Source organism: Lepus europaeus, chromosome 4, assembly GCF_033115175.1.
Source record: "Lepus europaeus isolate LE1 chromosome 4, mLepTim1.pri, whole genome shotgun sequence".
In the NCBI taxonomy this organism is placed as follows: domain Eukaryota; kingdom Metazoa; phylum Chordata; class Mammalia; order Lagomorpha; family Leporidae; genus Lepus; species Lepus europaeus.
Window position 1 is genome coordinate 2,612,104 of NC_084830.1, and position 27,931 is coordinate 2,640,034.

The 27,931-nt window shown below is 47.0% G+C and overlaps 1 protein-coding gene across 6 annotated transcripts in view; it reads left to right on the forward strand.

Annotated features, from left to right (window-relative positions):
- Positions 1 to 27,931, forward strand: part of PTK2 (protein tyrosine kinase 2) — a 299,153-nt gene that overhangs the window by 151,163 nt on the left and 120,059 nt on the right. For all 6 annotated transcript variants that reach the window (XM_062187939.1, XM_062187942.1, XM_062187941.1 and 3 more), the window contains 6 exons: positions 3,287 to 3,341; positions 14,220 to 14,360; positions 14,845 to 14,922; positions 16,894 to 17,001; positions 18,876 to 18,993; positions 27,430 to 27,460. In XM_062187939.1, coding sequence (XP_062043923.1) covers positions 3,287 to 3,341; positions 14,220 to 14,360; positions 14,845 to 14,922; positions 16,894 to 17,001; positions 18,876 to 18,993; positions 27,430 to 27,460 — 531 coding nt within the window. The remainder of the gene's footprint in view (positions 1 to 3,286; positions 3,342 to 14,219; positions 14,361 to 14,844; positions 14,923 to 16,893; positions 17,002 to 18,875; positions 18,994 to 27,429; positions 27,461 to 27,931) is intronic.

The following is a 27,931-nucleotide window of genomic DNA, read 5'->3' on the forward strand; positions in this document are numbered from 1 at the left end:
AGTGCACTTAGGATGTGTCCTTTGACAGTTACTAGCATAGTAGAGTTACAGTCAATGCCAGTGGTTGTACTGTGTTGGTGATGAGCACACTGCATTTGCTCTTCCATTTGTGTGGCATGAGCTGAAGGACGGGGCTAAGCTGCTGCAGAAGAGTGTGCGCACTGTACACCAGTGCAGACACACAGAGCTCCAGCAGAGGCGTCACAGCGTCCTGCAGCCCTGCCCAGAGTCCAAAGAGAGTTTCTAAATTGAGATACCTATAATAATCTGTCCCTAAATCTTTGAGCATACCTTAGGTATTTTCAGAATCTTCTATTGCAAAGCCTAACTTAAACCATTTCCTTGATTAAATCAAAATGTGTTGAAGTTGGTGTTGGATTTCCCCCATAATTGTATGGGCTGTAGCTTTTTTTTTTTTTTCCCCCTCACCTGCCAGTTATCTGAGAGTTCTGGCATGTAGACATACGTTACACATTGGTTAACACTCAAAAGTATTGGGGAAAACTGCCATACATGCCTTTTTTTTTTCTAATGGAGTTTTGTTTTTGTTTTTTGTTTTTTGACAGGCAGAGTGGATAGTGAGAGAGAGAGAGAGACAGAGAAAAAGATCTTCCTTTGCTGTTGGTTCACCCTCCAATGGCCGCTGTGGCCAGCGCCCTGCGACTGGCGCACCGCGCTGATCCAAAGGCAGGAGCCAGGTGCTTCTGGTCTCCCATGTGGGTGCAGGGCCCAAGCACATGGGCCATCCTCCACTGCACTCCCTGGCCACAGCAGAGAGCTGGACTGGAAGAGGGGCAACCGGGATAGAATCCGGCGCCCCGATCGGGACTAGAACCCGGTGTGCCGGCGCCGCAAGGTGGAGGGTTAGCCTAGTGAGCCGCGGCGCCGGCTGAATGGAGTTGTTTTCACATCTGAAATAAAAGTGACACCTAGTAATAATCTTCATTTTCACAAAGAAAAGTGCTCTTTGATTTTCCTTGAAACGTAACAAGCTTCTTGGTTCCTTTTTAATTTTCTCATTTGTAACAGAAATGAGTTTGGTAAATTCTTTACCTCCCCTGGCTCTGAGAACTAGATGTGGAGCCCTAGTGACTGATGGCAGCTGACAGCTTGAGTCAGGAGAGGATGTCCCTGCCTGCTCTCCCCCAGGCCAGTCACGGTGTGGAAGGTGACCCACCAGCCTTCCCCTCCTCCAGCGTCTCCTGCTCTGCTGGGCATTCGAGTCTTGTCCACTGCGTCTCCGCAGTGCTCCCACTTGTCTTCCCCTCTGCTGCCCTCCTCTGAGCTTGGGATCGGGCCACACTTCACTTGGCACTAACACGAGTGGGGTGTGGGACCACACACCGTCTGGACAAGGGGCTTCTAGGATAATTACAGGGGAAGGGAATGGCCCCCTTTGAGTTCTTCCTGCTGTGGGAATTGGTGTAACCTGACATTCACACAAGTTAATACCAAGACTTGAATCCAGAACTCTGACAGAAAAGAAATGCTTCTTATTACAGAATAGTTCTGAGAAAGAAGATACGAAATTAAATGCGCAGGGTAAGTGCCTTCAAGATTGTAGGGAGGTGCTTTCTTTCTCTTAAATACTTAGTTTCCTGTTTCCCAGTGGCGATCAGCATCAATGTCCTAACATGTAGACTCCGTGATCTTTATAAGGCAACAGACACCTTTAAGAACTTGGCAGACTCTCCCCTTAATCCTCAGAGCAGGTAGCTGCGGTTCTGCGAGGATGCGGGAGGGCACTGTCCAGGGAAAGAAGTTAGAAGTGGAAAGGCAGCAGTTACGAGCACCTGGCAGCTGACGCCAGGAAGCAGCATGTCTGTGAAGCCACGAAGACGTCTGTGGGCTGTAGTTAACAGAGGAGCAGCAGAGACAGAGCTGAGACTCAGTTTTGCACTTAACAGAGTTTGTTGGTTTAGGTACAAACTACAGATTGTAGAATAAGGGACTAAAATGTTAGGATGAAGCAGGGATTTGACAGGATTTCTGTTTTGTGTACACTGCCAGTCAGCTCAGTTATGGAACAAGTGATCGCTGAGCTTTGATCCTTTATGTTCAGTTGATTTTTTCCCTTTGTGGTTCTGAGAAGATGCCTGTATTTTACCCCTCTGTCCCATTCTGTGTTTCCCAGGCATCTCTTGGAAGTTACTTCAGGTCTTCAGAGCTGTCATTTCATTGTCCCGGCACACAAGTGCCATCTAGTGGCTGATCACCTTGGTAACTTACTACCAAAGTAGGTGAAAAAGAAATTGTTGCTTTTTCCAGGCTGCTTTCTTGGCCAGAGTGTGTTGAGGCTCTTGATAATGATGATTGATTTAGTTGTGTAACCTGACTTAAAAGAAATTCTAGGGTTTCCAGCTACACAGATGCAGTCACTGGCCTGGGGCGAGTCACTAGGCTTCTTGTTTGGTTTTGCTTTCCTTATGTGGAGCAGGTAGCAGCCTGTGCATAGATGAATGAGTCCCTTAAACAAGAGTTTCTTTCTAAAAATCGTTGACTTTTAGGATAAGTCAAAGGGATTTATTTATTTTTGAGTTACTTTATTTGAAAGGCAGAGTTTCAGAGACGGGGAGGTCTTCCATCTGCTGGTTCACTCTTAACTGAAAAGGCTTCAATGGCTGGGACTGGGCCAGGCCAAAGCCAGGTGTCAGGGCTTCATCTAGATCTCCCGTGTGGAAGGCAGGGGCTCAAGTACTTGGGCCATCTTCTGCCGCTTTCCCAGGCATGTTAGCAGGGAGCTGGGTCAGAAAGGGAGCAGCCAGTACTTGAACCAGTATGCGTTTGAGATGCCAGTGTCGGGCAGTGGCGTAGCCCACTATGCCATGATGTCAGCCCCAAAGGGCACTTTTTTTTTTTTTTTTTAACTTCCAAGGTATATCTTGCATCTTTCATCATCTGGCCAGCTATTTTCTCTACAAAACAGTACTGCCTTTATAAAACTGATGTCTGTACAGGTACCCTCCAAGCAGTTCCTGAGAAAGAACAGTTTCTTGTGTGTGTAATTTTCCAAGAGGATGTGTTTTAGAAGAGTTTTCAACAACTACATGGGAAGAAGAGGATTCGTGTAAAGCCACTTGTGGCGTTATTTTCTGTGCACATCTAGAGGGCAACTGGGCCGCACGCCGTCCACACGCTTGCCGAGGGGCTTTACGAGGCTTGTTTCCTTCCTGGACAAAGTGTGGAGGGAAAATAATTGTAAAGTGCTTTCACATTCTTGCAGGTATGTCGTTATGTTAATTACCTTGTACTGTTATTTGTTAATCTGCTTCTTTTTATATTTCAGAAAAGATGTTGGTTTAAAGCGATTTTTCCCTAAGAGTTTACTGGATTCTGTCAAGGTAATTAGAATTTCTTTTGTCATAATCAAGTGCTGAAATGTTGCTAGTTACTGATCTCCAGTAGTTACTCTTCATATTAGTGGCTTGTAGGTGTTCATAGGTAGAGCTTTCTCCCACAGAGCCGGGGTTTCACTCCTTGACTGCACATGGTCCCCAGCAGAGTACAGAACTGACCAGCTCACATGCAGTGTCCTGTGCCCGGCCTTTGCAGTCTCAGGTGTTCTGACACGAGGAAGAAAAGGAATACTTACGTAGAAGAGTCATGGCAGCTGAATCCTGAGTGTGTGTCTCTGTCCACAGTGCCTGCACACTGGGTATCCGTGCCCCCTGAAGTTCTTTCTTCCCCTCTTTCGACCGTGTGGACTCCTCTCTGCACTGGTGACTTTTCGGAGCCTAAGCTCTTACTGTTTCCTGGAGTTCCCACTCCAGCTGAGGAACCTCTGAGGGCAGACTGTGAAGTGGTTCCCTAACCAGCACAGAACACCCACTGATGACATTCACAGGCAGTGGGAGAAACAGACTTTGGGGTCAGATCAGCCATGAGATTTGGGACTTGTTTCTTATTTCCATATTGAAGAAAATACTATTTTAGTGCGAATATTTCACAGATTAATAATAAGTTACTCCATTTCATGTAGCACCTCGTGGTCCACAGTTGGTGGCTGACACTGCTGTTACTTCCCTGTATTACAAAGGTGGTGTTCTGTGCCGCATCACGTGCAGGCCAGCCAGGATAGGGTATGTGTCCTGAGCGAATGTGGTGTAGTGGTTCAGAAAGCTGACTCTGAAAACCCTGACTCCTTCAGCTGCAGTGTCATGGGCCTTTGAGCGAGTCACTTGACGCTTTGTATATTTCAGTTTCCACATCTGTAAAGTGGGCATAGAACTAGTCTCTTAGCACCTGAGATTCATCTGAGCATCGTATGGGTTAACACGGGCCCGGTGTTGGGGCACAGAAGGGTGAGCTGCCTCGGACAACCATAAAAAGGCTGTAACCGTGCACCTGTTTCTCCAAAAGCTGTTTTGGTTTATTTGCCGTGTTACTTTTTATTTAGATTTTTAGAGGACTGTTTGTGGCTAACATCCATGTTGAACTGTGAGATACTGCCCTGCTATATTTGGTGGAGCTGGAATTAGCTGTGATGAACACCAGAAAACAGAATCCAGGGGATATGTGCCTCAGTCACCAAGAATAATTTTCAGATATTTAAAATTTCTGTCTGTTAGTGGTGCGAGAGACACATTTAAAAAAATCTTAACCCAGTTAAACAAGCAAGTCAGACTCAAATCAAGGGACATTCCATATATTCTGATCCTTATTCTCACGGGTGTCAAGATCATGAAAGGCACGGAGGGAGCAGGAAGCCATCGCTGTCACCAAGGACAGGCTGAGTAAATGTGGGGCAGCGTCTGGAGTGACAGGCGGCAGTGGACAAAGCCCCGAATTTACATCCCAGTCAGTGATGAGTGCTCTGCTCACGTGTCTTGGTGCTGTCATGCTGACACTGGGGAGCTGGGAACACACACCTAGGACTCTGCTCTTGGGGCAGCTCTGCTGAGAACCTCTGGTGAGTGGCAGGGCAAAACTGAGCTTATCTCAGTGTGATTCACAGTCGAAGTACAGCTCTATTAATTTTTAAATTTGTATGTATCTCATAAAAACAACATTAGGAACATAGTAATTCTTCCCACCTCACCTGCCCTTCTCCTTCCCCCTTCCCCCTCCCTCCTTCCTTCCTCCCTGCTTTCCTCCTCCCTCTCCTGTTTGATCCAAAAAAAAGAAGAAGGAAGAAAGAATAAAAAAGAGAGAAAAGAGAATGGAGTAAACAAACTGAGAGAGCTGTTCTGCAGCAGTAGCCAAGGGCTATTCTCTGTTACGGCTTCTTGACGGCGATGTCACCTTTTCCCCTTCCTGTTTCCCTTCTTTCCTTTTCTGTCCAATTCCTGAATAATAAAAGTAGTTTCCTAGAGTACTTCATTAAAGAGCTTACTGCTTGTTGAAGAGTCATGTGACTGAGAGGAAGAGACAGAAGGACACAGGTCTTCCGTCTGCTGGTTCACTCCTCAGATGGCCACAACAGCTGGGACTGGGCCAGGCCAAAACCATGAACTGGGAACTCCATCTGGGTCTCCCACATCATCATCTGTTGCCTTCCTGTGTGCATCAGCAGAGAGCTGGATTGGAATCAAACCGGCACTCCAGTGTGGAACATTGGCGTCACATGCAGCGGCTTAACCTGCAGTTCCACAGTGCTGGCCCCAGGAGTGCTGTGAGAAGCTAGTGGTCATTTTAATTTCTGTGATCAGCACCTAAGCATTTCAGATGAACTTTGTTGAGCACAGAAATGCATGGCTTGATACAGGTTGAGCATCCCTAATCTGAAAATCCAAAGAGCATGAGTTTATAATTTTAGAACATTCAAGATTTTCAAATTAGAGATGTCCAGCTGATTATGTGTATGAAAATGTGACCTTTGCTGAAATACTGTTAAATCTTAAATACTTCTGATCTTAAGTGTTTTGGACAAGGAACACACCACGTCTGTGTTTGTTCACTAGTGAGTTCCTGATGCCTGCTTTGTGCTGGGACCTGAGTGGGGGTGACAGGGAGAATGAGGCCAGTTGTCTGCTTGGAGACCCTGTAGGTAGGAGGAAGAAGGCCCACCTTTTGTACACTGCTAATATTCTGAAGATAGGGGTTGTCATTGTGGTACAGTAGGTTGAGCCACTACTTGTGAAGCCAGCGTTGCAGATCAGAATGCAGGAGAAGGTTCCAGCTGCTCCGCTCCTGATCCAGCTCCCTGCTAATTAGTGCCTGAGAAAGCAGCAGAGGATGATCCAAGTACTTGGACCCCTGCACCCATGTGAGATACCTGGATGGAGCTCTGGGCTTCCGGCTTCAGCCTGGCCCAGCCCTGGGCTTTTGCAACCATTTGGGGAATGATGAACCAGTGGATGGGAGAGATCTCTCTCTGTCTCCCTCCCTCCTTCTGTCACTCTACCTTTCAAATAAATAATTTTTTTTAAATCTATATTTAGTACTTGGTAGAAGGGTAGAAAAGTTATTCCTTAATAATTCATTCTTAGCCTATTGTTTTATTACAGATCCTTTTCATCTGGAAGCCCTAGGAATGCATTGTTGCTAGCAGCATATGTAAATCATTAGGTGACAAACAGAAAATTATTGTCATCGTTCAGTATGATTGATGAGCAGCCATTTGTGATGACCAGCCTCATAATACTGCCTCATTCTGAGAAGTGACACATTCGCAGTAATTGTCTGCATGGGAGGTGGTTTAGAATTGGGCAGTATGCACAGACAGATGCTTGTTCCCCAACTCTGAGGAAGCAGGCGCTGAGGTTTGAACTGCAGTGCAGCACAGTCTTTTTGCTCCTAGCTGTTCTCGAAGTGTCTTGGTACGTATCCAGAGATGCTAGGAAGCTACATTTTGTGGAGCTTTTCCTCACTGAGAAATTAGGAGCGAACAGGTGCTTTCTATGGTAGACATCAAAAAACTAACTGGAGTTTGTTTCTGAAGGTTAAGATCCAGTTTTTTCCAGTGCTAAGTCCTGTAGATCTCTTTAGGGACTCACTTTTTTTTTTTTTTTTTTTTTTTTACTTTTTGACAGGCAGAGTGGACAGTGAGAGAGAGACAGAGAGAAAGGTCTTCCTTTTGCCGTTGGTTCACCCTCCAATGGCCACTGTGGCTGGTGCGCTGCGGCCGGCGCACCGCGCTGATCTGAAGGCAGGAGCCAGGTGCTTCTCCTGGTTTCCCATGGGGTGCAGGACCCAAGCACTTGGGCCATCCTCCACTGCACTCCCTGGCCACAGCAGAGAGCTGGCCTGGAAGAGGGGCAACCGGGACAGAATACAGCACCCTGACCGGGACTAGAACCCGGTGTGCCGGCACCACTAGGCGGAGGATTAGCCTGTTGAGCCACAGTGCCGGCTGGGACTCACTTTTAAGTACAGATCCTGAGAAAGCTTGTGGACACTCCTGGACAGGCAGCAAGAAATAAGAGGGTGCATGGGAAACCCACTCTGAATGCAGATGACCCCTCTCCCAGCTGCCTGTGGATTTACTGTGGCTGTCATCTGGCACTGTTCCCGGCTGGTTTAGCTTGGAGACGTGTCCAAGCTGGTGAAGCAGCATTCAGAAAATTCACACATTCCTCTGTACTCGACTGCCTCCAGCAAATCCATAAGAGTAATCTACAGGTCACTTACTGCAGAGTTAACTGTTCTCGGGCGTGTGTGTTCGCTTTCTTGGAAGCTTGCCAGCAGGTTGAATGGTCAGGCTGAGCAGCTTAGATCTTACCACCGTGCACATTTGTTGCTGAGAGAATTTTGGGAGGAATGAAACAAGACCAGACTGATGATTGACTCTGGTACAAGCTGATGGCTTCCATTTCTGTTGTAAGAGAGCAGCATATACGTTTTATTTTCTTTTTTAAATAAAATCTGACATTTCAACCATTAAAAATTTTTTATTTATTTAAAAGGCAGAGACAGGAAGTGAGAGAGAGCTCCCTTCTGCTGTTTGACTCCTCAAAAGTCCACAGCAGCCCACACAGAGCCAGGATGAAGCTGGGAGCCAGGCACTCAATTTGGGCCTCCCACGTGAGTGTCGGGAGCCCTTTGTAACTTGGGCCTTCATCCGCTGCTTCCTGGGGTCAGCACTAGCAAGAAGCTGGAGTCGGGAGTGGGTCTAGGATTCACGCTGAGGCACTAGACATTTGGGGTGTTAGCTCTCATTCCGGGCAGCCCTGTCTTAGTTGCTGTTCTGAAAGCTCACCCCTTCTTGCCTATTTCTTAGTCATCAGGAGACACTGTGACGAGATGATGGAGGAGGAGGAGCAGGGCCTGGCCTCTGTTGCTGCCTCGGGCTCTTCAGCGGAGTCAGAAAGAAGCAGTGGAGTGGGTGGGTCTGAGGGTGATCCGTTCAGTAAGGTTGTGCCCTCAGACCGTGGAGGTCAGCAGGTGGAGCACAGGGAGCCCAAGAGGGCTCAGTGCAATGGAGCTGAGCTGGTGCTGTGGTGCTCAGAGCCCCATGGAGAATGGCCAGTAGCCCCACAACTGGACCCCCGTGCTCTCAGTGTCAGAGAGGTGTCGGACGTCTGTGAAACCTGCCTTTTTCCTACTTTCTTGAGTTAAGCATTTTAGGAAATGGATTTTTAACACTCATAGCTCTCTTATATGGCCTGGGAAAACAGTACAGATGCTCAGGTCCTTGGGCCCCTGCACCCGTGTGGGAGACCCAGAAGAAGCTCCTAGCTCCTGGCTCCTGGCTTCAGATCAGCGCAGTTCTGGCCGTTGAGACCAGTTAGAGAGTGAACCAGTGGATGGAAGACTTCTCTCTCTCTCTCTTCCTTTCTCTCTCTCTCTCTGCCTTTCCTTCTATCTCTGTGTAACTCTGACTTTCAAATAAATAAATAAATATTTTTTTTAAAAAAAGTGGAGCAGCCAGATTTCAAACTAGTGCCCATATGGGATGCCAGCGCTGCAGGTGGCAGCTTCACCCACTGTACCACAGTGCTGGCCCCAAAGTAGCCTGTTCTATGACAGATGTTGACACTGAAGTCTGAGCTTTCTTCCTCCTCACGTACTAGGAAGGAAAATACTCAGTGACAGGAGAGAGCCACGTTTATGTGTTCATTTTGTGTATTTGAGAGGTTACTAAATCCAAGTTCTGATGTAGACTCCTCACTCCTCATTGAGTCTCGGTTTGTGGGCCACACTCTGTCCTTGGAGGCCTTGAGGTCACTGAGGCTCCCTTCTCACCCACAGAGGTCATATTAGATAAGTGCTGTGTTGTCAATGCATTCAGAAGGTAAGATCAGTGTCCTAGAACGTGGTGTTCATTTCTCCCTGCTGCCAGGGGGCAGTGTCTGGGGAAGAGTGGCTTGAGCCTTGCCCATAGCTGTAAGAAAATGCAAGCAGTGCTGGAGTTGTATCACAGCTCTTCGTCTAAGAAAACTAGTGTCCACCGTGCCGGGGTGACTGTGCAGAGTTCGTCTCCCTGCAGGGAGCTGCAGGTCTCTTTCCTGGCACCCTTGCTTTCTGCGCTGTGTTTTAGTCCATGCCCAGCAGCACTGTGCCCACAGGACTGAAGATCAGAAAGCCCCTCTTCTGGCTGTTGGCTGAGTTTCTGGAGGATGAGGTATCTGTTGTGATTCGTCACTGTATTCCAAGTGCCAAGCACAAAATAGAATTTCCTTAGTGAATTCGTTCTGTGCCCAAAGGGGAGCAGACCTACTTCTTAGGGACTGGTTTATTTTCAGTTAACTCCTAGAAAACGGCTTTGTTAATTCATAACGAAGCAAACATCCTGTGATTGGCTGTATAAAATGTCTCCACATCCAGTCTCAAGTCACCTGGTGAGCACACAGACCTGTGTAGGCAGCCATAGAGTGGAAAACCTGGAGCCAGACTGACTGTTAAATACTGTTGGGCTTTTCTTAGGGGTAACAGTAACCTTTTTTCGGTTCCTTGGCTCATTGAACTGAAAAATCTGTATCCATGGCCGGCACCACGGCTCAACAGGCTAATCCTCCACCTTACGGCGCCGGCACACCGGGTTCTAGTCCCGGTCGAGGTGCTGGATTCTATCCCGGTTGCCCCTCTTCCAGGCCAGCTCTCTGCTGTGGCCAGGGAGGGCAGTGGAGGATGGCCCAAGTCCTTGGGTCCTGCACCTGCACGGGAGACCAGGAGAGGCACCTGGCTCCTGGCTTCGGATCAGCGCGATGTGCTGGCCACAGTGCGCCGGCCACGGTGGCCATTGGAGGGTGAACCAATGGCAAAGGAAGACCTTTCTCTCTGTCTCTCTCTCTCACTGTCCACTCTGCCTGTCCAAAAAAAAAAAAAAATCTGTCTCCTGAACCTTCCCCAGAACACACATCCCAGGTGTTCTTTGTGGAGCATCCTTCTGACCTATTATCTTCTGTATGGTAAGCCTTGTGGTCAAGCTTTGCTAACCTTGAGCCCATTTCATTTCTGTTCCATTTAGATTCCGAGGTCTAAAGCTTTAGTTAGTCCTTAGAACAGTTAGGATTCTCTTGCTCCATTCTTGGATACTCACTCATTAAACCAGCTGTTGGCCAGCCTCCACCCTGACTTTGGCCCTCTCTTGCCTCCTGTCTTAAGTGCAGGTGACATCCAATTCTGTGTCTGTAAGTCCCTTACCTGGTGACTTTTAATAGCCCTGCTCTCTTCTGAGCTCTCTTCTTGTGCCCAGCTGCCCTCTGCATAGTTCAGATCACAGATGTGTGCGGAGTTAACATGGCTTTGTTTTCTTTCCAAACCCCTCCTTCTGTTTGCCCACTTGTGCCATACTCCAGTCACCCTGGATTCCTTGTTCATAGAAAGGTACAAATGGCTCAGAAGCATCCGTTCCTGTCTTCCTCTGCCATCCCAGCTCCATGCCAGTGGTATTTCTGGCTTGGCTTGTAATAGTCACCTTACTTGAAAAAAAAAAGATGAGGCTAACACTGTGGCTTAGAGGGTTAAGCCTCTGCCGACAGTGCCGGTGTCCCATATGGGCACCAGTTCAAGTCCTCACTGCTCCACTTCCGATCCAGCTCCCCACTAATGCACCTGGGAAAGCAGCAGAAGATGGCCCAAGTGCTTGGGCCCCTGCATCAGTGTGGGAAACTGCTATGGGTCGCAGAGCAGAGGGTGATTACAGGAGTGAGTTTCATGGGTTTATTTCCTCAGCTCAATATAGAAATAAAAAGCTGGGAAACAGTTTGCAAAGAGGCAGAACTTTTTATTTGACAAAAAAGTGTCTGGTCCCAGAGGAGGCCAGGTAAATTGCTGGAGCAGGGCTCTGGCTTTGAGGAAGTGTCCGGGGTTTTTAAGGCATTACCATCTGTTCACTGGGTCATTCTATTGGGAGTGCCCATTGGATGAGGGTTTCACAGCTGATACATTGATTGGCTTGGGGCTCATGGAGATAGAGGGGGGCCTCTTGGAGATAGCCTGTTGCCTTAGGGGCTCACCACCTTCCTTTGCTAGCTCTGGGTGGAAGATTGCAACTAACTTGAAGGCGTGATTTATAACCATAAAGTCACACATGCAGCATAAGAAGCTATTAGTGGGGGAGATGCTGGCCGGTCTGGAGACAAGCTTTCAGCCACAGCTGGCAGCCTGTTTGTGAAGGCCCACAGACCCCTAGTGCCACTGGACAGTCTCAGAAACTTTGAAGAAGCTCCTGGCTCCTGGCTGCATATTGGCCCAGCTCCAGCCATTGTGGCCGTTTGAGGAGTGAACCAGGAGATGGAAGACCTCTCTTCTGTCTCTCTCTCTCTCTGCTGTCCCTGTGTGTAACTCTGTTTCTCAAATAGATAAATAAATCTTAGAAGGAAAGAAAGGCAGAGTGATAGAACAAGAGGGCAGAGGGAGAGAAGAGGAGAGAGAGCGTGAGAGGAGGAGAAAGATCTTCCATCTCTGGTTTATTCCCCAAATTCCCACAAGAATCATGGTTGGGCCAGGCTGAAGCCCGGAGCCTGGAACTCCATCCGGATATCCTGTATGGGCAGCAGGGGTCCAAGCACTTGGACCATTATCCACCACGTTCCCAGGTGCCTCGGTAGGGAGCTGGTTCAGGAGCAGAGAGCCAGACTCAAGCTGGCACTCCGCTCATGGGGTGCAGGCGTGCCAGCAGCGGCGTGACCTGGGCCACGGCGCTTGCTGCATGACGGGCCGCTCTGCTTCCACTCTCGTGGTAGCCTGGCCCCACCCCTGAATGCAAAGCTACCTGAAATAAAAATTGAACATTAGTAATCCTCTGGAGTCTGCCTCTCTGGGCTCAGTGAAGTCTTTTTTTTTTTTTTTTTTTAAATTTTTAATTTTTTGACAGGCAGAGTGGACAGTCAGAGACAGAGAGGAAGGTCTTCCTTTTTCCATTGGTTCACCCCTCAATGGCCGCTACGGCTGGCGTACCGCGCTGATAGGAAGCCAGGAGCCAGGTGCTTCCTCTTGGTCTTCCATGCGGGTGCAGGGCCCAAGCACTTGGGCCATCCTCCACTGCACTCCCGGGCCACAGCAGAGAGCTGGACTGGAAGAGGAGCAACCAGGACACAATCCGGCACCCCGATCGGGACTAGAACCCGGTGTGCCGGCGCCGCCAGGATTAGCCTGTTGAGCCACGGCACCGGCCGAAAATAAATAATTTTTTTAAAAATATATGCTAAAAATGGAATGAGGGCAATGAAAAAAGTTCACGGTGGAAACTGGGGTGCCAGTGCCGCAGGTGGAGGATTAGCCTATTGAGCCATGGTGCTGGCCTCAGTGAAGTCTTCAGACCATTGTGTCCTCACCTCACCCCTGCTCAAGCCCCTCCCTCTGCTCTTTCATTTCTGGTGGCTCTGTCCCTCCCTGATGGCAGGTGTCCCACTCTCCCCCTGCATCTCCTCTTTGTCCTTCTATTCTCAATGAGGTCCCTGATGCAGTCATGCGTTGATCCACGGGGCTTCGCAGCCGCCGCAGACAGGCTGCCACCTCCACCACCCACTGAATGCAGTATGCCATGCACTCCTAGCCTCCTTGTACTTGGCTTGGCAGCCGCAGTTCAGCATGATGCCCCTGGCTGGGCCCTGCTCCATCACCCCGCCTCTGATTCTGATTCCTTTTTGTGAGGAGCCAGTCAGGACTCCCCTCTTGAGCACCACAGCCTGCTTGGCACTCTGCTAGGAGTCCTGACGTTCTCCTGGCGTTCAGCCCAACCTTCACCCGTCCTGCTGCTCCCACAGCCTCTCTCGTTTCGTCCCGAGAGCTGTCCTCGTTGGCTCTCTTCTCACGGTAAATCCAGAATCTGACTGCTTCTCAGTTTTTGGTCCTGTGCTCTTGTAAACTGTCATTGGCTGTTGGGGTTAATTCAGCAGCCAGAGCACCCTGGTGAAACCGAGTCAGAGGACGCCACCGCTCTGCACGTCAGGAGGAGAGCCGCGGCGGCCTGCATCTCTGGCTCCCTCACTGGACCCCGTCGCATGATCCTCAAGTTGCTTCCCGAAGCTGCACTGGGGTCCTGCTGTCTGAGAAGCACTTCCCTCTGCCGCTCAGGGCGTTGTGGAAATTCACTGGAAGCCCCACAGAAAGCGACCTGAACACCATCTGTCGTCGATCACACAGGACAGCACAGCTGGGCTGCCCACCCCGTGTGCTTTGCTGTGAGCTGACCACGCCCACGTGTGCTCCTTCTGGTGGTTCGTCCATTCTGCATCATCAGCTTTTTTCATGCAGCACCGTGACACTGATTTACTCTCTGTAAATTAGTTGTACAGAACCGGATTTCAGGACTGCATGGACTGTTGACTGTGTAGCTAGGGATGCCAGAGTTCAGGTTTTGCTGAAGGATTACTGTGAATGATTCTGTGGTCAGTCTCCTTGCTGCTGAGTCTTTGCGTGAATATCTTTAATAATTCCTGAAGAGTAATGGCCTGGAGTTTTATTTTTGCACTGAGGGTCGTGGTTTTCTAAGTGTTGTGATTTGTGTTGTTTTCAGAAAGGTGTGTCAGTTTCCCCCTCTCATGGAATGAATGTGCTGTTAGAACTTCCCCCTTGCCAGTTCTGGCTGTGATGTTAGTGGTACCTGTTGTCTCCAGTGCCCTTTCCCACAGGTTCTGATATACACAGTATTGCCTTACAAATTTCTGCTCAGGAAATAAATACCACTGAACTGCATGCTTAAAACTGGCTGAGATGGCAAATTACAAGTTCTGTGCATCTTACAGACATAACAAATAAATAAAGCTTTGATAAGTGTGGTGTTTCCTGTGAATGTAAGTGTATATTCATTGGGGTTAGGAAAGAAATCTCACTATTGCTGTAGTGTGTACTCTTGTTTCTCTGAGAAGAGTTCTTGTCATTTTTTCATGCAGGCCAAAACACTCAGAAAACTGATCCAGCAGACATTTAGACAGTTTGCCAACCTTAACCGAGAAGAAAGTATTCTGAAATTCTTTGAGATCCTCTCTCCAGTGTACAGATTCGATAAGGAGTGCTTCAAGTGCGCGCTTGGGGTGCGTATGGCAGCATGGGAGGACCGGGTGGCTCCATCTGCAAACTTCTTAGCACAAACGTACATTTCTGAGGGAAGGAAAGCTAAGTTGGGACTTTTTGTTCCCCACATCAGGATATTATTGTCATGTTAAAGTGGGGGAAATGCAGGAGGAGCTTGTATCAGTGTGAGAATAAGATCTCCTTTTCCAGCAGTGCCTGTGTTCAGAGGCAGGCTTTTGTATTCCAGCCCCACAGTGCGTAGTTCACCTGTTCCAGTAGCCTTCCCGAAGAAGCCACTGGATTCTCAGTGGAGAGAGCGCAGTGTATCTGTCTAGGCTTGGCCTCCTGGGTCGGTGAAGTTACCAATGTGGTCTCTTACGTGTTTAGGTAGATCAGTAGCAAACCAGGCCAGTCTCCCTTTGGTTCTTTAGTGTGCCAGTGCTTCTTTATCTAAAATCTCTCTTCCTTCCGGCGCTGCTGTCTTCACCGTCTCCTCTTCAAAAGTCAAGCTGGATTATTTCAGTGGAGCTGGCAATTGGCCCAGAAGAAGGGATCAGCTACCTGACGGACAAGGGCTGCAACGTGAGTACTTCTGCAGGGTCTCAGGAGACGGGCGTTAGCCAGAGAGGCGTCGAATCAAGAAAACAGGGATTCTTTTGAAAAAGACATCACTTTGCAGTTAGCAAATGCGTGGCATTTGTTGCTGGCCAGGGAAGGGAGCCGTACGAGAGCATCTAGCACTCTGTCAGAACTCTTGAGAGCGCTTTTGGTTTGGAGGAAGGATTCCTAAAACTGTGTATGCGTTTAGCAAGAACTGAATGGGGTTGTTCCAGTTTATGTTCTGTGTAAGATTTGAGTATATTTGTACTGATATCCTTTGAAACAGCCCCTTTTTGCTATTTCTAGAAAAAAAAATATGTTCACAACTCTGCTCCAATTCCTGCTCGCCTTCCTCGGTGCCTGTCAGCTAACACACAGCCGCCCTGGGCAGTGAAACAGACAGCAGCTGCAGCTCCGCCTCTCTGGCGTCTCCTGTGCTGTGTGGTTCAGGGAAGGGCTAATCCCCAGTAAGGGCAGCTTTGGCCACGCGGATCTTTTACTCAGAGTGTGTAGGGATTGTCACCTGCAGAGTGACTGTGGTGGTGAAATGTTCGAAGGATGGGAGACGTGAGGTCAAAAGGGGTTTATTCTACTCAGAAAAATGAGTGTAGCATTCTTGATGTGTTCTAAGAGATCGGTCTACGTGGGAAGGGTCCTTTAGTTACCTGTTATCTCCCTGGCTTCATTGCATTCTATGAAGTACTTGACAGTGATTATGGAAAACCAGAGTTGCAAGTTTGTTTTGGAAAAAAAAATTGAAATACAGAGTTGGTGCTTAGCCTGCAGATAAAATCACCCCTGTGCCACATTGGAGTGCTGCCTTAGACTGGCTCTGGCTCTGGCTCCAGCTCGTGACACCTGCTTTCAGCCAGCGCAGACCCTGAGAGGCAGTGGTGCCACCTCAGGTCACTGGGTTCCTGCCATCTGCTTTGGGAGGCCTGGATTCAGTTCTCAGCTCCTGGCTTTGATTCTGACCCAGCTGTGGTTGTTAAAGCATTTGGGGGAGAAACCAGCAACTTGGAGTCAGGTGGAGCTGCGTGTGCGCGCGAGCGTTCACTCCCTCTGTGTGTCTGCTTCTCAAATAAATAACATTTTACAAGATTTTTGAAAGTCGTGTGTGTCGAGGACCAGTGCCATGGCTTAGGAGATTAGGCCATCGTCTGCAGCGCCGGCATCCCATGTGGGTGTCATTTTGAGTCCCAGCTGCTTTAGTTCCCATCCAGCTCCCTGCTAATGCACCTGGGAAAACAGTAGAAGATGCACCCAAGTGGGAAACCAGAAGTAGCTCCTGGCTTTGGATCAGCCTTATTCCGGCATTGCAGCCACTTGGGGAGTGAATCAGAGAGTGCAAGAACTCTCCCTGTCTCTCTAACTTGGCCTTTTAAATAAATAAATACATCTAAAAAATGAAATCTAATAAATGAAAAATCATGTATATCAGATCTTTAGAAACTTCATGGAAATGTATGTTGTTAAAACACTATGCATTTCAAGAACAAAAGAAGCTTATCTTTTAATTCTATTTTTTTCCACAAACATTTTGATGTACCCTTGTAGCAGCAAGGAGCACTGGAAGTGATCCCCACACGCTCTCTCAGTGTGAACAGAGCACAGATTCACTCCCGCCGAGATTCCGCAAGCTTCCTCCCAGGCTGGCGTGGCAGCCACGTCAGAGAAGCCTTCTGCCTCCCTCCTTCCTAGTCTTCTGGTCTCTCTGGAGACCATCTCACCTTCCAGGGGAGAGCAGACTTGTCCCAGGAGAGTGTCGCAGGATGCTCTGGAGGGGCCTACTTTAACAATGGTTTTCTCCCCCAGGCCTTTAGTCTTAGGGAGGGTCTCTGCAAGAGAATGGTTCAGGGGTGGGGTTGGTGAGATGTTCATAGAACAGTTAACAGAATCCATGAAGTGAGTCTCCTGGCCACAGTCTAATGAGTTTACCTTGTCTTTCCAAAGCCCACACATCTGGCTGACTTCAATCAAGTGCAGACCATTCAGTATTCAAACAGCGAGGACAAGGACAGAAAAGGAATGCTGCAGCTCAAAATAGCCGGTGCACCCGAGGTAAGGGCTCTGAGACCTGCTGCGAGCAGGAAACTGAGTCATGATGGTGTTTCAGAAATCGCAGTTCTCTTTAGGAAGAGGGAGAAGTGTTGGTGGGTCATCGGAATCATAAGGTTCCAGTACACATAGTCATGGTGGAATGTCCTGGGAGGAAGGCAGGAGACAGACATAAACATTACCAGAAGCCTTTCTGTGAAGACAATTAGAGATTACCCTGAAGGATCAAGGCAGTCAGCTTCCTGGAAGCACGTCTGTGTGTTCTCTGCGCCGTGTCATTTCCCAGACCGTGCGTGTGTGTGCTGTCCCCTGAGCTGTAGCACTCATAATAAGGCAGTAGCTCCTACTTAAGGGTCATGTGCCATTGTCAACAAACAAGGTAGGCACTTGTGTGCTTCAGTCAGCCACGTTCTGTAGGAAGGGACCTGAGGGATGGGTTTGTTGGCCGAGGTCACAGTTTTTGGCAGACATGGGGCTTGCTCTTAAAATAGTCTGAATCCACAGCCTGTGTTCTTCATCAGCCTGCAGCAGTACAGTAAAAACAGAAGTGGCGTGAGAGTGACCAAGAGGCATACAGTGTGTAAGATGGCCCTCTCTGTAAAGCTCAGTTACATAGAGAAACTCCTGAGCGGTCGGTGGCGTCACAGTTTTGCCTGTGTGTGATGCACAGTGTCTGGAGTTCCTTGTCCGTCACAACCACTGCCCCAGTGGGTTGGTTTGCATACTCCCCACTCGGGCAGATGCTTCATCCCTGGTCCGTGTGGTTCTGTGAGATGAGACAGTCCACTGATTGTCAGGAGGAAGCAGATATTACTGTGCGATGTGGAACACTTGTTACAGATGGAAATTTCCTACTGAGTTCTCAGTAAGGATGTTGTACTATCTTCTTTTCATTTCGTTATCCCTGAAATAACACTTAGGATAATGAAGGTTAGAAAAAGTCTTCATTTAGAAGGAGAACATGAATAACTAATTAAGACATTCTTGTACTTGAAAATAAAGTACAGCTTTTATTGTTTTCTGAACAATACCAGAGATAGGCCTTTAGGAAGTTTGTCAAAATTGGACATATTTATGTTGAAAAGAGTGATTTTTCTCAGGCCTTGAGCAGAACATTCCATATGTCCTAAAAATAGTGAAATTTTAGTAATTTTTTTATGGTAGAAAAATTATAGGCCAGCATCACGGCTCACTAGGCTAATTTTCTGCCTGCAGCGCAGGCTCTCCAGGTTCCAATCCCAGTTGGGGCGCTGGTTCTGTCCCGGTTGCTCCTTTTCCAGTCTAGCTCTCTGCTGTGGCCTGGGAAGGCAGTGGAGGATGGCCCAAGTGCTTGGGCCCTGCACCCACATGGGAGACCAGGAGGAATACCTGGCTCTTGGCTTCAGATCGGTGTAGCGCCAGCTGTGGCGGCCATTTGGGGAGTGAACCAATGGAAGGAAGACCTTCTCTCTGTCTCTCTCTCTCTCACTGTCTAACTCTGCCTGTCAAATAAAAAAAAAGAAAAAAAAATTACAGATCGAAAAATTTACTCTAGGTTAGTCTGGTTCCAAAAATAAGTCAAAATTTAATGTTCTGATTATCTAAATTCATCCCTTAATTAGAGTGTGCCACAGGGGCTAGACATTTTGAAGGAGATTCTAGAAATCAGCCTCCATTGAAGTGATTTCTCTGAGTTTGCCTCTGTGATGTATTCTAGGATTAATGTCCTTAAATATCAAGCTTCCGTTTTTACTCAGATCTCTCATGACAGATTTCTTTCCACTCCCACTCTGGGCTGTTTTCAAGTGTATGTAGAGGTCTGACGTCACAGTGCAGCTGTCCCTTTGATTACGGGCAAGAACAATAATGTCTCTTTCTTGGTCTCTCCCCCTGGTTAGCCTCTGACAGTGACGGCACCCTCCCTAACCATCGCAGAGAATATGGCTGACCTGATAGATGGATACTGCCGGCTGGTGAACGGGGCCACACAGTCCTTTATCATCAGACCCCAGAAAGGTGAGCCCCTCTGCGGTTGCATGTCCCCAGTGCATTCTTACTAACTGGATAAGCTCGCCTGCCACAGCTGCTCAGCCTGCCTCTAGGTGACCACAGGCATGAAGGCTGGTGGTCTCAGCCCAGTGGTTCTCTGGGGCCGTGGTCCAGCTTGCGTTTGCCATGGACCAAGACTGGACTCGAAGGGATAGTATAGGAAGCATTGTCTCTGCCCACAGTCCTGGCTGTTGAACTACTTAGAGCAGATTCTCGGTTATCACCAGTATTTTTAAATAAACTTCTAAAATTATATTCTGGATTTTTTAAAAAAGTGTGCCTTGTAATTCACATTGTGCATAGTCTTGTATTTTTTCTTGTATGTTCCAAATGCTTAAGGCAGTAGAAGAGCAAAATGATTTCAAAATCATCGTGTATAGTCAACATTAGAATGATTAAATATCTTAGAAGCAACAAGGCTGGCATTGTTTCAGAAACAATGGATTTTTTGCGAGTGTTTGACAAGGGATGTTTCAGAAGGTTTGGATTTCTGAAGTGATCAAGTGGAAATGTCCCAGCAGGGTAATAGCACGGTGTGAAGCAGGAAATGACTGCGCTTTGGCATCGCATGCACTCAGAAGTCCAGAGTGTGAGTCCTTAGTGTCCTCTGGCCTGTGGGACCTGCTGCTGCAGCCGTGACAGAAAGCTGGACTTGCTTTGTTGTTAGGCCTGTCACCGCCATGAGTCATGGTGTGATCTCCACGTGCTGTTAGCACTGACGTTGCTTTTTAGGGTGTAGGTGGGCCCCGTGGTGCTTAGTTGTAGCAGCATTTTGCCCTGCAGGAGGTGGGCTTCTGTACGTGGAATTTGTCCTTATTACTACACCCCTCCAGTACTCAACATCGGGGACTGGGTGTTGTGAAGTAGAGTCCCCAGGTGCTGCGCGGTATCCTTACTAGCACAGCTGAGTACACTTGGGAAGAGAGTAGAGAGAAGCAAGTGATGGTCCCCTGGAGCCTGGGGAGCCCACTCACTGCTGGGGAAGCAGCCTGTGTGTCAGCAGAGGAGTCCTTGGACCCTGTATAAAAGGTGGTGATGGTGTTTGGCTCTGGGAACAAAGGCTGAAGCCACAATCCAGAAGTCCACTAAGTAAACAAAATCTCTGTGATTCCAGGACATGGCTTTTCTAGCAAAAGTGTTTTCCCACATTGATTACACTAGTAAAGCCTGTATCTGTATTTTTTTTTTTTTTTTGAAATACAGTTTATACTTACTGCACTTTTCTTCCTGTGAAACCTGATAATGAAGATAATTTCAGAAATCTGAAGATGCTGTCAGTTAGAACCTTTGCCAGCCCGTGCTCTTCATTTTTTGCTTTGTGTTTTTTTTTTAAGATTTATTTATTTATTTGAGAAGTAGAGTTAGAGAAAGAAAGAAACAGAGATAAAGATATCTTCCATCTGCTGGTTCACTCCCCAAATGGCTATCGTGGCTGGAGCTGGGCCAATCTGGAGCCAGAATCTTCCCTCCAGGTTTCCCACGCGGGTGCAGGGGCCCAAGCACTTGGGCCATCTTCCACTGCTTTCCCAGACCATTAGCAAGGAGTTGGATTAGAAGTGGAGCAGACAGGAATCAAACTGGTGCCCACAGGGATGCTGGTGACACAGGCAGAGGCCCCACCTACTCTGCCACAGCACTTCCTCTCGCTTTGTGCTTTAAACAGTAGTATATAGCTCCTCACAAATGTCATGTGAATAATTTGGGGGAGAATTCCTTCACATAAACGTAGTACTTCAGGGAAAACATGAGCTGTAACATTTATTTTAAGTAAACTTCTAAATTCCATCCTGATGTTCCAGAATGTCCTTTGTTGGTATGTTAATGCACGCTGACATTAAGCACTAAGTGAACCATTCTGTGTGTAAAACTCCAACATCTCCCTCTGCGGACATTACTGTTAGCTTTGTTTGCTCCTGAGCAAGAGATATTCTGATACCAAATCATGAACTGAAATGTTTTTAAGTTCTTTCTTCATATGAAAAGAAGATGCATGAAAATGCTCATTGTAAGAAGCAAGGTAGGACATTGATTGTTACTGATTTCATATTGTCTTTTTTTTTTTAATTTTTATTTTATTTGACAGATAGTAAGAGAGACAGAGAGAAAGGTCTTCCTTCCATTGGTTCACCCCCCAAATGGCTGCTATGGCCAGCGCTGCGCCGATCCAAAGCCAGGAGCCAGGTGCTTTTTCCTGGTCTCCCATGCGGGTGCAGGGATCCAAGCACTTGGGCCATCCTCCACTGCATTCCCGGGCCACAGTAGAGAGCTGGACTGGAAGAGGAGCAGCCAGGACTAGAACCCGGTGCCCACATGGGATGCTAGCATCGCAGGTGGAGCATTAACCAAGTGAGCCATAGCACTGGCCCTCACATTGTGTATTTTTAAAAACTATTTATTTATTTCAAAGAGTTAGAGGAAGAGACAAAGAAGGATGTTCCATCTGCTTGGTCTCTCCCCAGGTGACCACACTGCCAGCCTCCTCATATTGTTTTAATATAATGAATAATTAAGTCTGATAATTTGCTTAATATAATATTATTATATGATTATATAATATGTATGTATTGTGTAACTATATTTCATAGATCCTGAGGTAGAGATATATTGTATGGTTGAATTAACATAGACAATAGCTTATAGTTAGAAATAAGAGAGGGCTTCAAAAAGTTCATGAATAATAAAATGAAAAGATAATGTGTTTTTCCCATGAGGTTCTGAAGCACCCTCCTAAATGTGCATAAGAGCATATGTGTCCTTTTTTTTTTTTTTTTCTTAAGGTTTACTTATTTTATTTAAGAGGTAGAGTTACAGATAGGGAGAAGAGTCTGCCATCGGCTGGTTCACTCCCCAAATGGCATCAATGGCTGGAGCTGGGCTGATACAAAGCCAGGAGCCAGGAGCTTATTCTGGGTCTCCATGCAGGTGCAAGGGCCCAAGCACTTAGGCCATCTTCCACTGCTTTCCCAGGCTATAGCAGAGAGCTGGATTGGAAGAGGAATAGCCGCGAATTGAACCTGTGCCCATATGGGATTCCGGTGCCACAGGTGGAGGCTTAGCCTACTAGGCCACAGCGCCAGCCCCATGTGCATTTTTTTTTTTTTTTTTTTTTTTTGGACAGAGTTAGAGAGAGAGAGAGACAGAGAGAAAGGTCTTCCTTCCGTTGGTTCATCCCCCAAGTGGCTGCTACGGCTGGTGCACTGCGCCGATCTGAAGCCAGGAGCCAGGTGCTTCCTCCTGGTCTTCATGCGGGTGCAGGGCCCAAGCACTTGGGCCATCCTCCACTGCCTTCCCGGGCCACAGCAGAGAGCTGGACTGGAAGAGGAGCAACTGGGACAGAATCCGGCACCCCAACCAGGACTAGAAACTGGGGTGCCAGTGCCGCAGGCGGAGAATTAGCCAAGTGAGCCGCGGCGCCAGCCCCATGTGTGTTTTAAAATAGAAAATTTTCTACAAATGGATTGTATCATTTTCCTGTTAATGTGCATTAAATAACAGTTATATATGTGTCCGTGTTTCTTGTCTAGATTCTAAACCTCCTAAGGGTGGGCAGCACGTGTGTGCACATGCAGAAAAGGGCACATTGGTAACAGTGATTTGTGTGCTGCATGTGAGCTGTGGACATACCTAGATGCACCTTGCTAGTCTTTGATTTCCCAAAATTACTGTAGAGGTATAAAGTCCTTTTACAGAGGATATTGACTGGGGGAAAATATAATCAGAACAAGGTTGGTCCTGTGGCGCAGTAGGTTAAGCCTCCACCTGCAGCGCCAGCATCCCATATGGGCACAGATTCAAGTCCTGGCTGCTCCACTTCCATCCAGCTTCCTGCTAATGACCTTGGAAAGCAGTGGAGGATGGCCCAAGTGCTTGGGTCCCTGCACCCACGTGGGAGACCCGGAAGAAGCTCCTGCTCCTGGCTCCTGGCTTTGAATCGGCCAAATTCCGGCCCTTACAGCCATTGGGGAGTGAACCAGCAGATGGAAGACCTTTCTGCCTGTAAATAAATCCTTTTTACAAAAATAAATAAAGATAATTTTAAAATAAGAACTGCAAGCCAAGTGTTCTGGGCTGATATTCTTGAGAATCAACACGTGACCTGATTATAGGATATTAAGTAACTTGTCCCTTACATGCAAAAAATGTTTAGAATCAATGAAATTTTAATTCATAAAATTTTAAGAAGCAATTTATTTAAAATTAAATAAAATTTAATTCATAAAATTTTAATTCAGTGAAATCCTTAGAGGACAGATTTTTTTCAATTTAATATAGAGTCACAGTTTCATCTTTTTTACATAGGTTTTCTGTAGATAAAATGGAGGCAAATTGTTCACTGTGAAAAAAGACTGAATGCTTCTAGCATGACATAAAACCCATACAGTCTAAGAACAACAGTGATGGGATTCACGCTTATTATAACACTTAGTGGGGCTGACGCTGTGGCGCAGCGAGTTAACGCCCTGGCCTGAAGCGCAGGCATCCCATATGGGCACTGGTTCTAGTCCTGGCTGCTCTGCTTCCCATCAAGCTCTCTCCTATGGCCTGGGAAAGCAGTAGAAGATGGCCCAAGTCCTTGGGCCCCTGCACCCACGTGGGAGACCCAGAAAAAGCTCCTGGCTCCTGGCTTCGGATCCGCACAGCTCTGGCCGTTGCAGCCAATTGGGGAGTGAACCAGCGAATGGAAGACCTCTTTCTCTCTCTGCCTCTCCTTCTCTCTCTGTGTAACTCTGACTTTCAATTAAATAAATCTTTAAAAAAAAAACCAAAACACCTCGTTAAAGCACAAACATTTTAAAAGCTGTAGCAGAGAGAGGAAAATATTTGACACAGTGAAGAATTTACATCTTGTTTTTCAAGTGTGCTGTCAGCTCACTGAATAAAACAACTCAGTATGAAAAAAAGAGCAGCTGATAGAAAAATGGACATCCAGGAAACCCATGGACACAGAAGCAATAGTATTTTATACTTTCTAGATTGGTCAAACAACTGGTTAAAACCACTCTTGGCAAGGCTGTTAGAAAATGTATTCTCATACCCATTTCAGTGTGAATTGGTTCAGTGTATTCAGATGGGTGTTTAGCATATGTCCTGGCAATCATTGGCACAGGAATATTCACTGGTAACATGATTTACGAAAGCAAAAGGTTAGAAGATGGGATGAGTAAATAAATGAGGGCATGTGCCCAAGTGATGGAGTAGTGTGGTAAGACAATAGGTGTGGACATTTGGCGCTTGGGTTAAGCCACCCCTTTGGAGGCCTACATCCCACAATGATGTACTGGTTCTAGTCCTGGCTACTCTGCTGCTTTTCTTTTATTAAGATATGTATTTATTTACTTATTTATTTGAAAGGCAGAGCTACAAATAGAAAAGGAGAGAGAGAGAGAGCAAGAGAGAGAGAGAGAGACATCTCCCGTATGCCGCCACCACGAGGCAGGAACTTGTCTCACTTGATGGCTCCGGGGCCCAAGTGCTTGTCCATTTTCTGCTGCTTCCCACGCATGTGAGCAGGGAGCTGGAGCCTTGTGTTAGAGTAGCTGGAATGTGAGCTGATGCTCCACGGAGGGTGTGTGTGTCAGAAGCAGTGGCTTCACTCTGCTGCAGCACAGAACCAGCCCGCATGCCCTCCCAACTTCCTGCTGAGGCACCTGGGAAACCAGAGGTGCGGGAGACCTGGGTAGAATTCCTAGCTCCTGGCTTTGGCTTTGCGGAGTGAACCAGCAGATGGTCTCTGTCACTCAGTCTTTCATATGAATCTTTTTTTTTTATAAAAGTATTCAGTACCAAAAAAGAGGTGATAGCTTTATTATTGTTACTATTTGTTAAATCCTACGTGTGTGTGTGTATATACCCAAAGACATGTGTGTTGTGTATGTGTTTATAAGCATTAAAAAAAAGAACAACTGGAAGATGAAGTCCCCACCTGTGGAGTCTGAGTACTCTGGGAAGAATGGAACTGTGTTTGAAGTGCTGGAAGAGCCCTCAACTTTTCTTCCACGTTGGATCCCTTTATATACGTCTTTCTTTCTTAAATCAACAGCTGTAGATAGTGCTTTTTTATTTCTCCCCAAAATTATTTATTTGAAAGGTAGAGTTACAGAGAGAAAGGAAGCAATAGATGGAGGCAGATCTTTCATCTGCTGGTTCACTTCCCAAATGGCTATCGCAGTCAGACTAGACCAGGCCGAATTCAGGTCCAGGAACTCTGTCCAGGTCTCATGCAGGCGGCAGAGCCCCAGGTACTTGGGCCGTCGTCTGCTGCCTCTCCCGGTGCATCAGCTGGGAGCTGGTTTGGAAGTGAAACAGCCAGAACTCCAACCTGCACTCAGAAGGGGTTCCAGTGTTGCAGGAGGCAGCTTCACAACACCAGTCCCTGTCATTTAGATTTCTTACAAGTTGTGTTAATTGCATAATTAAAAACCAGTAGAGAAAAGCATTTATCCGGAATTACAATTAAAAATCTTAATTCCAAAAAAATCAAACACTGTAAATATAAAAGGTAATCTAAAGATAATCCTTCTTAATAGACCATCTTTGGGTGGGGCCAGGCGTTTTGGCATAGCGAGTAAAAGCCACTTCCTGAGACACTAGCATCCCATGTGGGTGCTGGTTTGTGTCCTGGCTGTTTCTCTTTTGATCCAGTTCCCTGATAATGGCTTGAGAAAAGCAGCAGAAATTGGCCCATGTCCTTGGGCCCCTGCCATCCATGTGGGAGACCTAGAAGAAGCTCCTGGCTCCTGAATTTGGGCTGGCCAGCCCTGGCCATTGTGGCCATCTGGGAAGTGAAATAGCAGATGGAGGATCCCTCCCTCCCTCGCTCGCTCTCTGTCTCTCTCTCTCTCTCTCTTTCTTTCCCTCTGTCTTCTGTAACTCCAACTTTCAAATAAAGAAATAGATCCTTTAAAAAAAATTATTCAGAAGAGTCCCATGTGAATGACTTGCAAAGCCTGATGTTGTTATTTAGCAGTGTGGGGAATGGGAGGGTGCTAGTCCGTTCCAGGAGTGCGTGGCTGGGTTGTTATGTAGCAGTGTGGGGAATGTGAGGGTGCTAGTCCATTCCAGGAGTGCGTGGCTGGGTTGTTATTTAGCAGTGTGGGGAATGTGAGGGTGCTAGTCCGTTCCAGGAGTGCGTGGCTGGGTTGTTATGTAGCAGTGTGGGGAATGTGAGGGTGCTAGTCTGTTCAAGGAGTGCGTGGCTGGGTTGTTATTTAGCAGTGTGGGGAATGGGAGGGTGCTAGTCCGTTCCAGGAGTGCGTGGCTGGGTTGTTACTTAGCAGTGTGGGGAATGTGAGGGTGCTAGTCCGTTCCAGGAGTGCGTGGCTGGGTTGTTATGTAGCAGTGTGGGGAGTGTGAGGGTGCTAGTCCGTTCCAGGAGTGCGTGGCTGAGTTGCCGTTCAGGACATCCGCATTCTGTATTGCAGCGCCTGCGTGTGGGGCCCTGCCCTGCTTCCTTGCTGATGTGCAGCAGGTGATGGCTGAAGTCCCTGGGTCCCTGCCTCCCACTGCGACACCCAAGTGAAGTTCGGGCATTTAAGAGTGAACCAGTGGATGGAAATTTCTCTGTCCCATGCTCCTCTTTTCTTTCTAAATAAAATTTTAAAAAAATTCCTGGTAGCTTTGTGTCATAGCCATTTAAGCCATCACCTCCTACAACACTGGCATTACCTGAGTGCTGCAGCACTTCTGATACAGCTCTCTGTTACTGTCGGGAAAGCAGCAAGGATGGCGGAGTGCGTGGGCTGCAGCATCTATGTGGGAGACCCAGATGGAGTCCAGGCTCCTGGTGTTTGGCCTGGCTTAGTTCAGATATTGCAGCCATTTGGGGAGTAATTCAGTGGATGAAAAATTTCCCTCTCTCCTTCTCTCTCTAATTCTGCCTTTCATACAGATAAAGTAAATGTTTAAGAAAAAAAATCATTCCAAAGGAAAAAAATAAAATTCACTCCCAGTTGACAGCATTGTAGTTAATGGATACTTATTTTTTAAAAAATGGTGCTGTTTCCGATAGCAATCTTTCTCAAAACTTTGTTATTACTTCACAATAGCTTACTGTCTTAAGACACTTGTGTTGATATCACATTATTTGTGACCTTCTCAGTTTGCAGAAGGTTAATTTCTTTGACAAGGAATGCTTACTTTGATCATAAAAAATCCTCCAGACTTTAGTCTCTTGGGACAGGAAATCTTGTAGTTTAGGTAGTATCTCTCAAATGCTGTTCACCTAACAGTTCTTTTGTGTATGTTATAAATACTGAAAATAAAACCATGAAAACCTATAGTATGACTCTAATGGGCTATTGCTAAAAATTAGGATAGAGCTTACCCTTTTCCCCTGACTACTGTGTATGATCTTTGCAAAATGATGAAAAGGAAATCATTCTCTCTTTCCTTCTTTTCCCCCAGAAGGTGAACGAGCTTTGCCATCAATACCAAAGTAAGTGCTGTTTTGTGCGTGTTGTTATTTTAGTGTGTTAGAACTTTAAGAAAATCATTATGCTTTTATTATGCATTTTCCTGAAAAGTTAAACTTCTATGAAAAAAACATTTCTGGAAGGAAATCACGTCAAATGTAAAATATTAGGTATTTAAGTTGATTTGAAAAGTTGTAAATTAGTTTTCCCTTTGTTCAATATGGAAAATCTCAATGACAATTTACAGGGTCTATTTTGTTTTTGTTTTTGTTTTTTTTTTAAAGATTTATTTATTTGAAAGTCAGAGTTACACAGAGAGAGGAGAGGCAGAGAGAAAGAGAAAGAGGTCTTCCATCTGATGGTTCACTCCTCAAATGACCGCAACGGCCAGAGCTGTGCCGATCCAAAGCCAGGAGCCAGGAGCCTCCTCCGGGTCTTCCCACGTGGGTGCAGGGGCCCAAGGACTTGAGCCATCTTCCACAGGCCACAGCAGA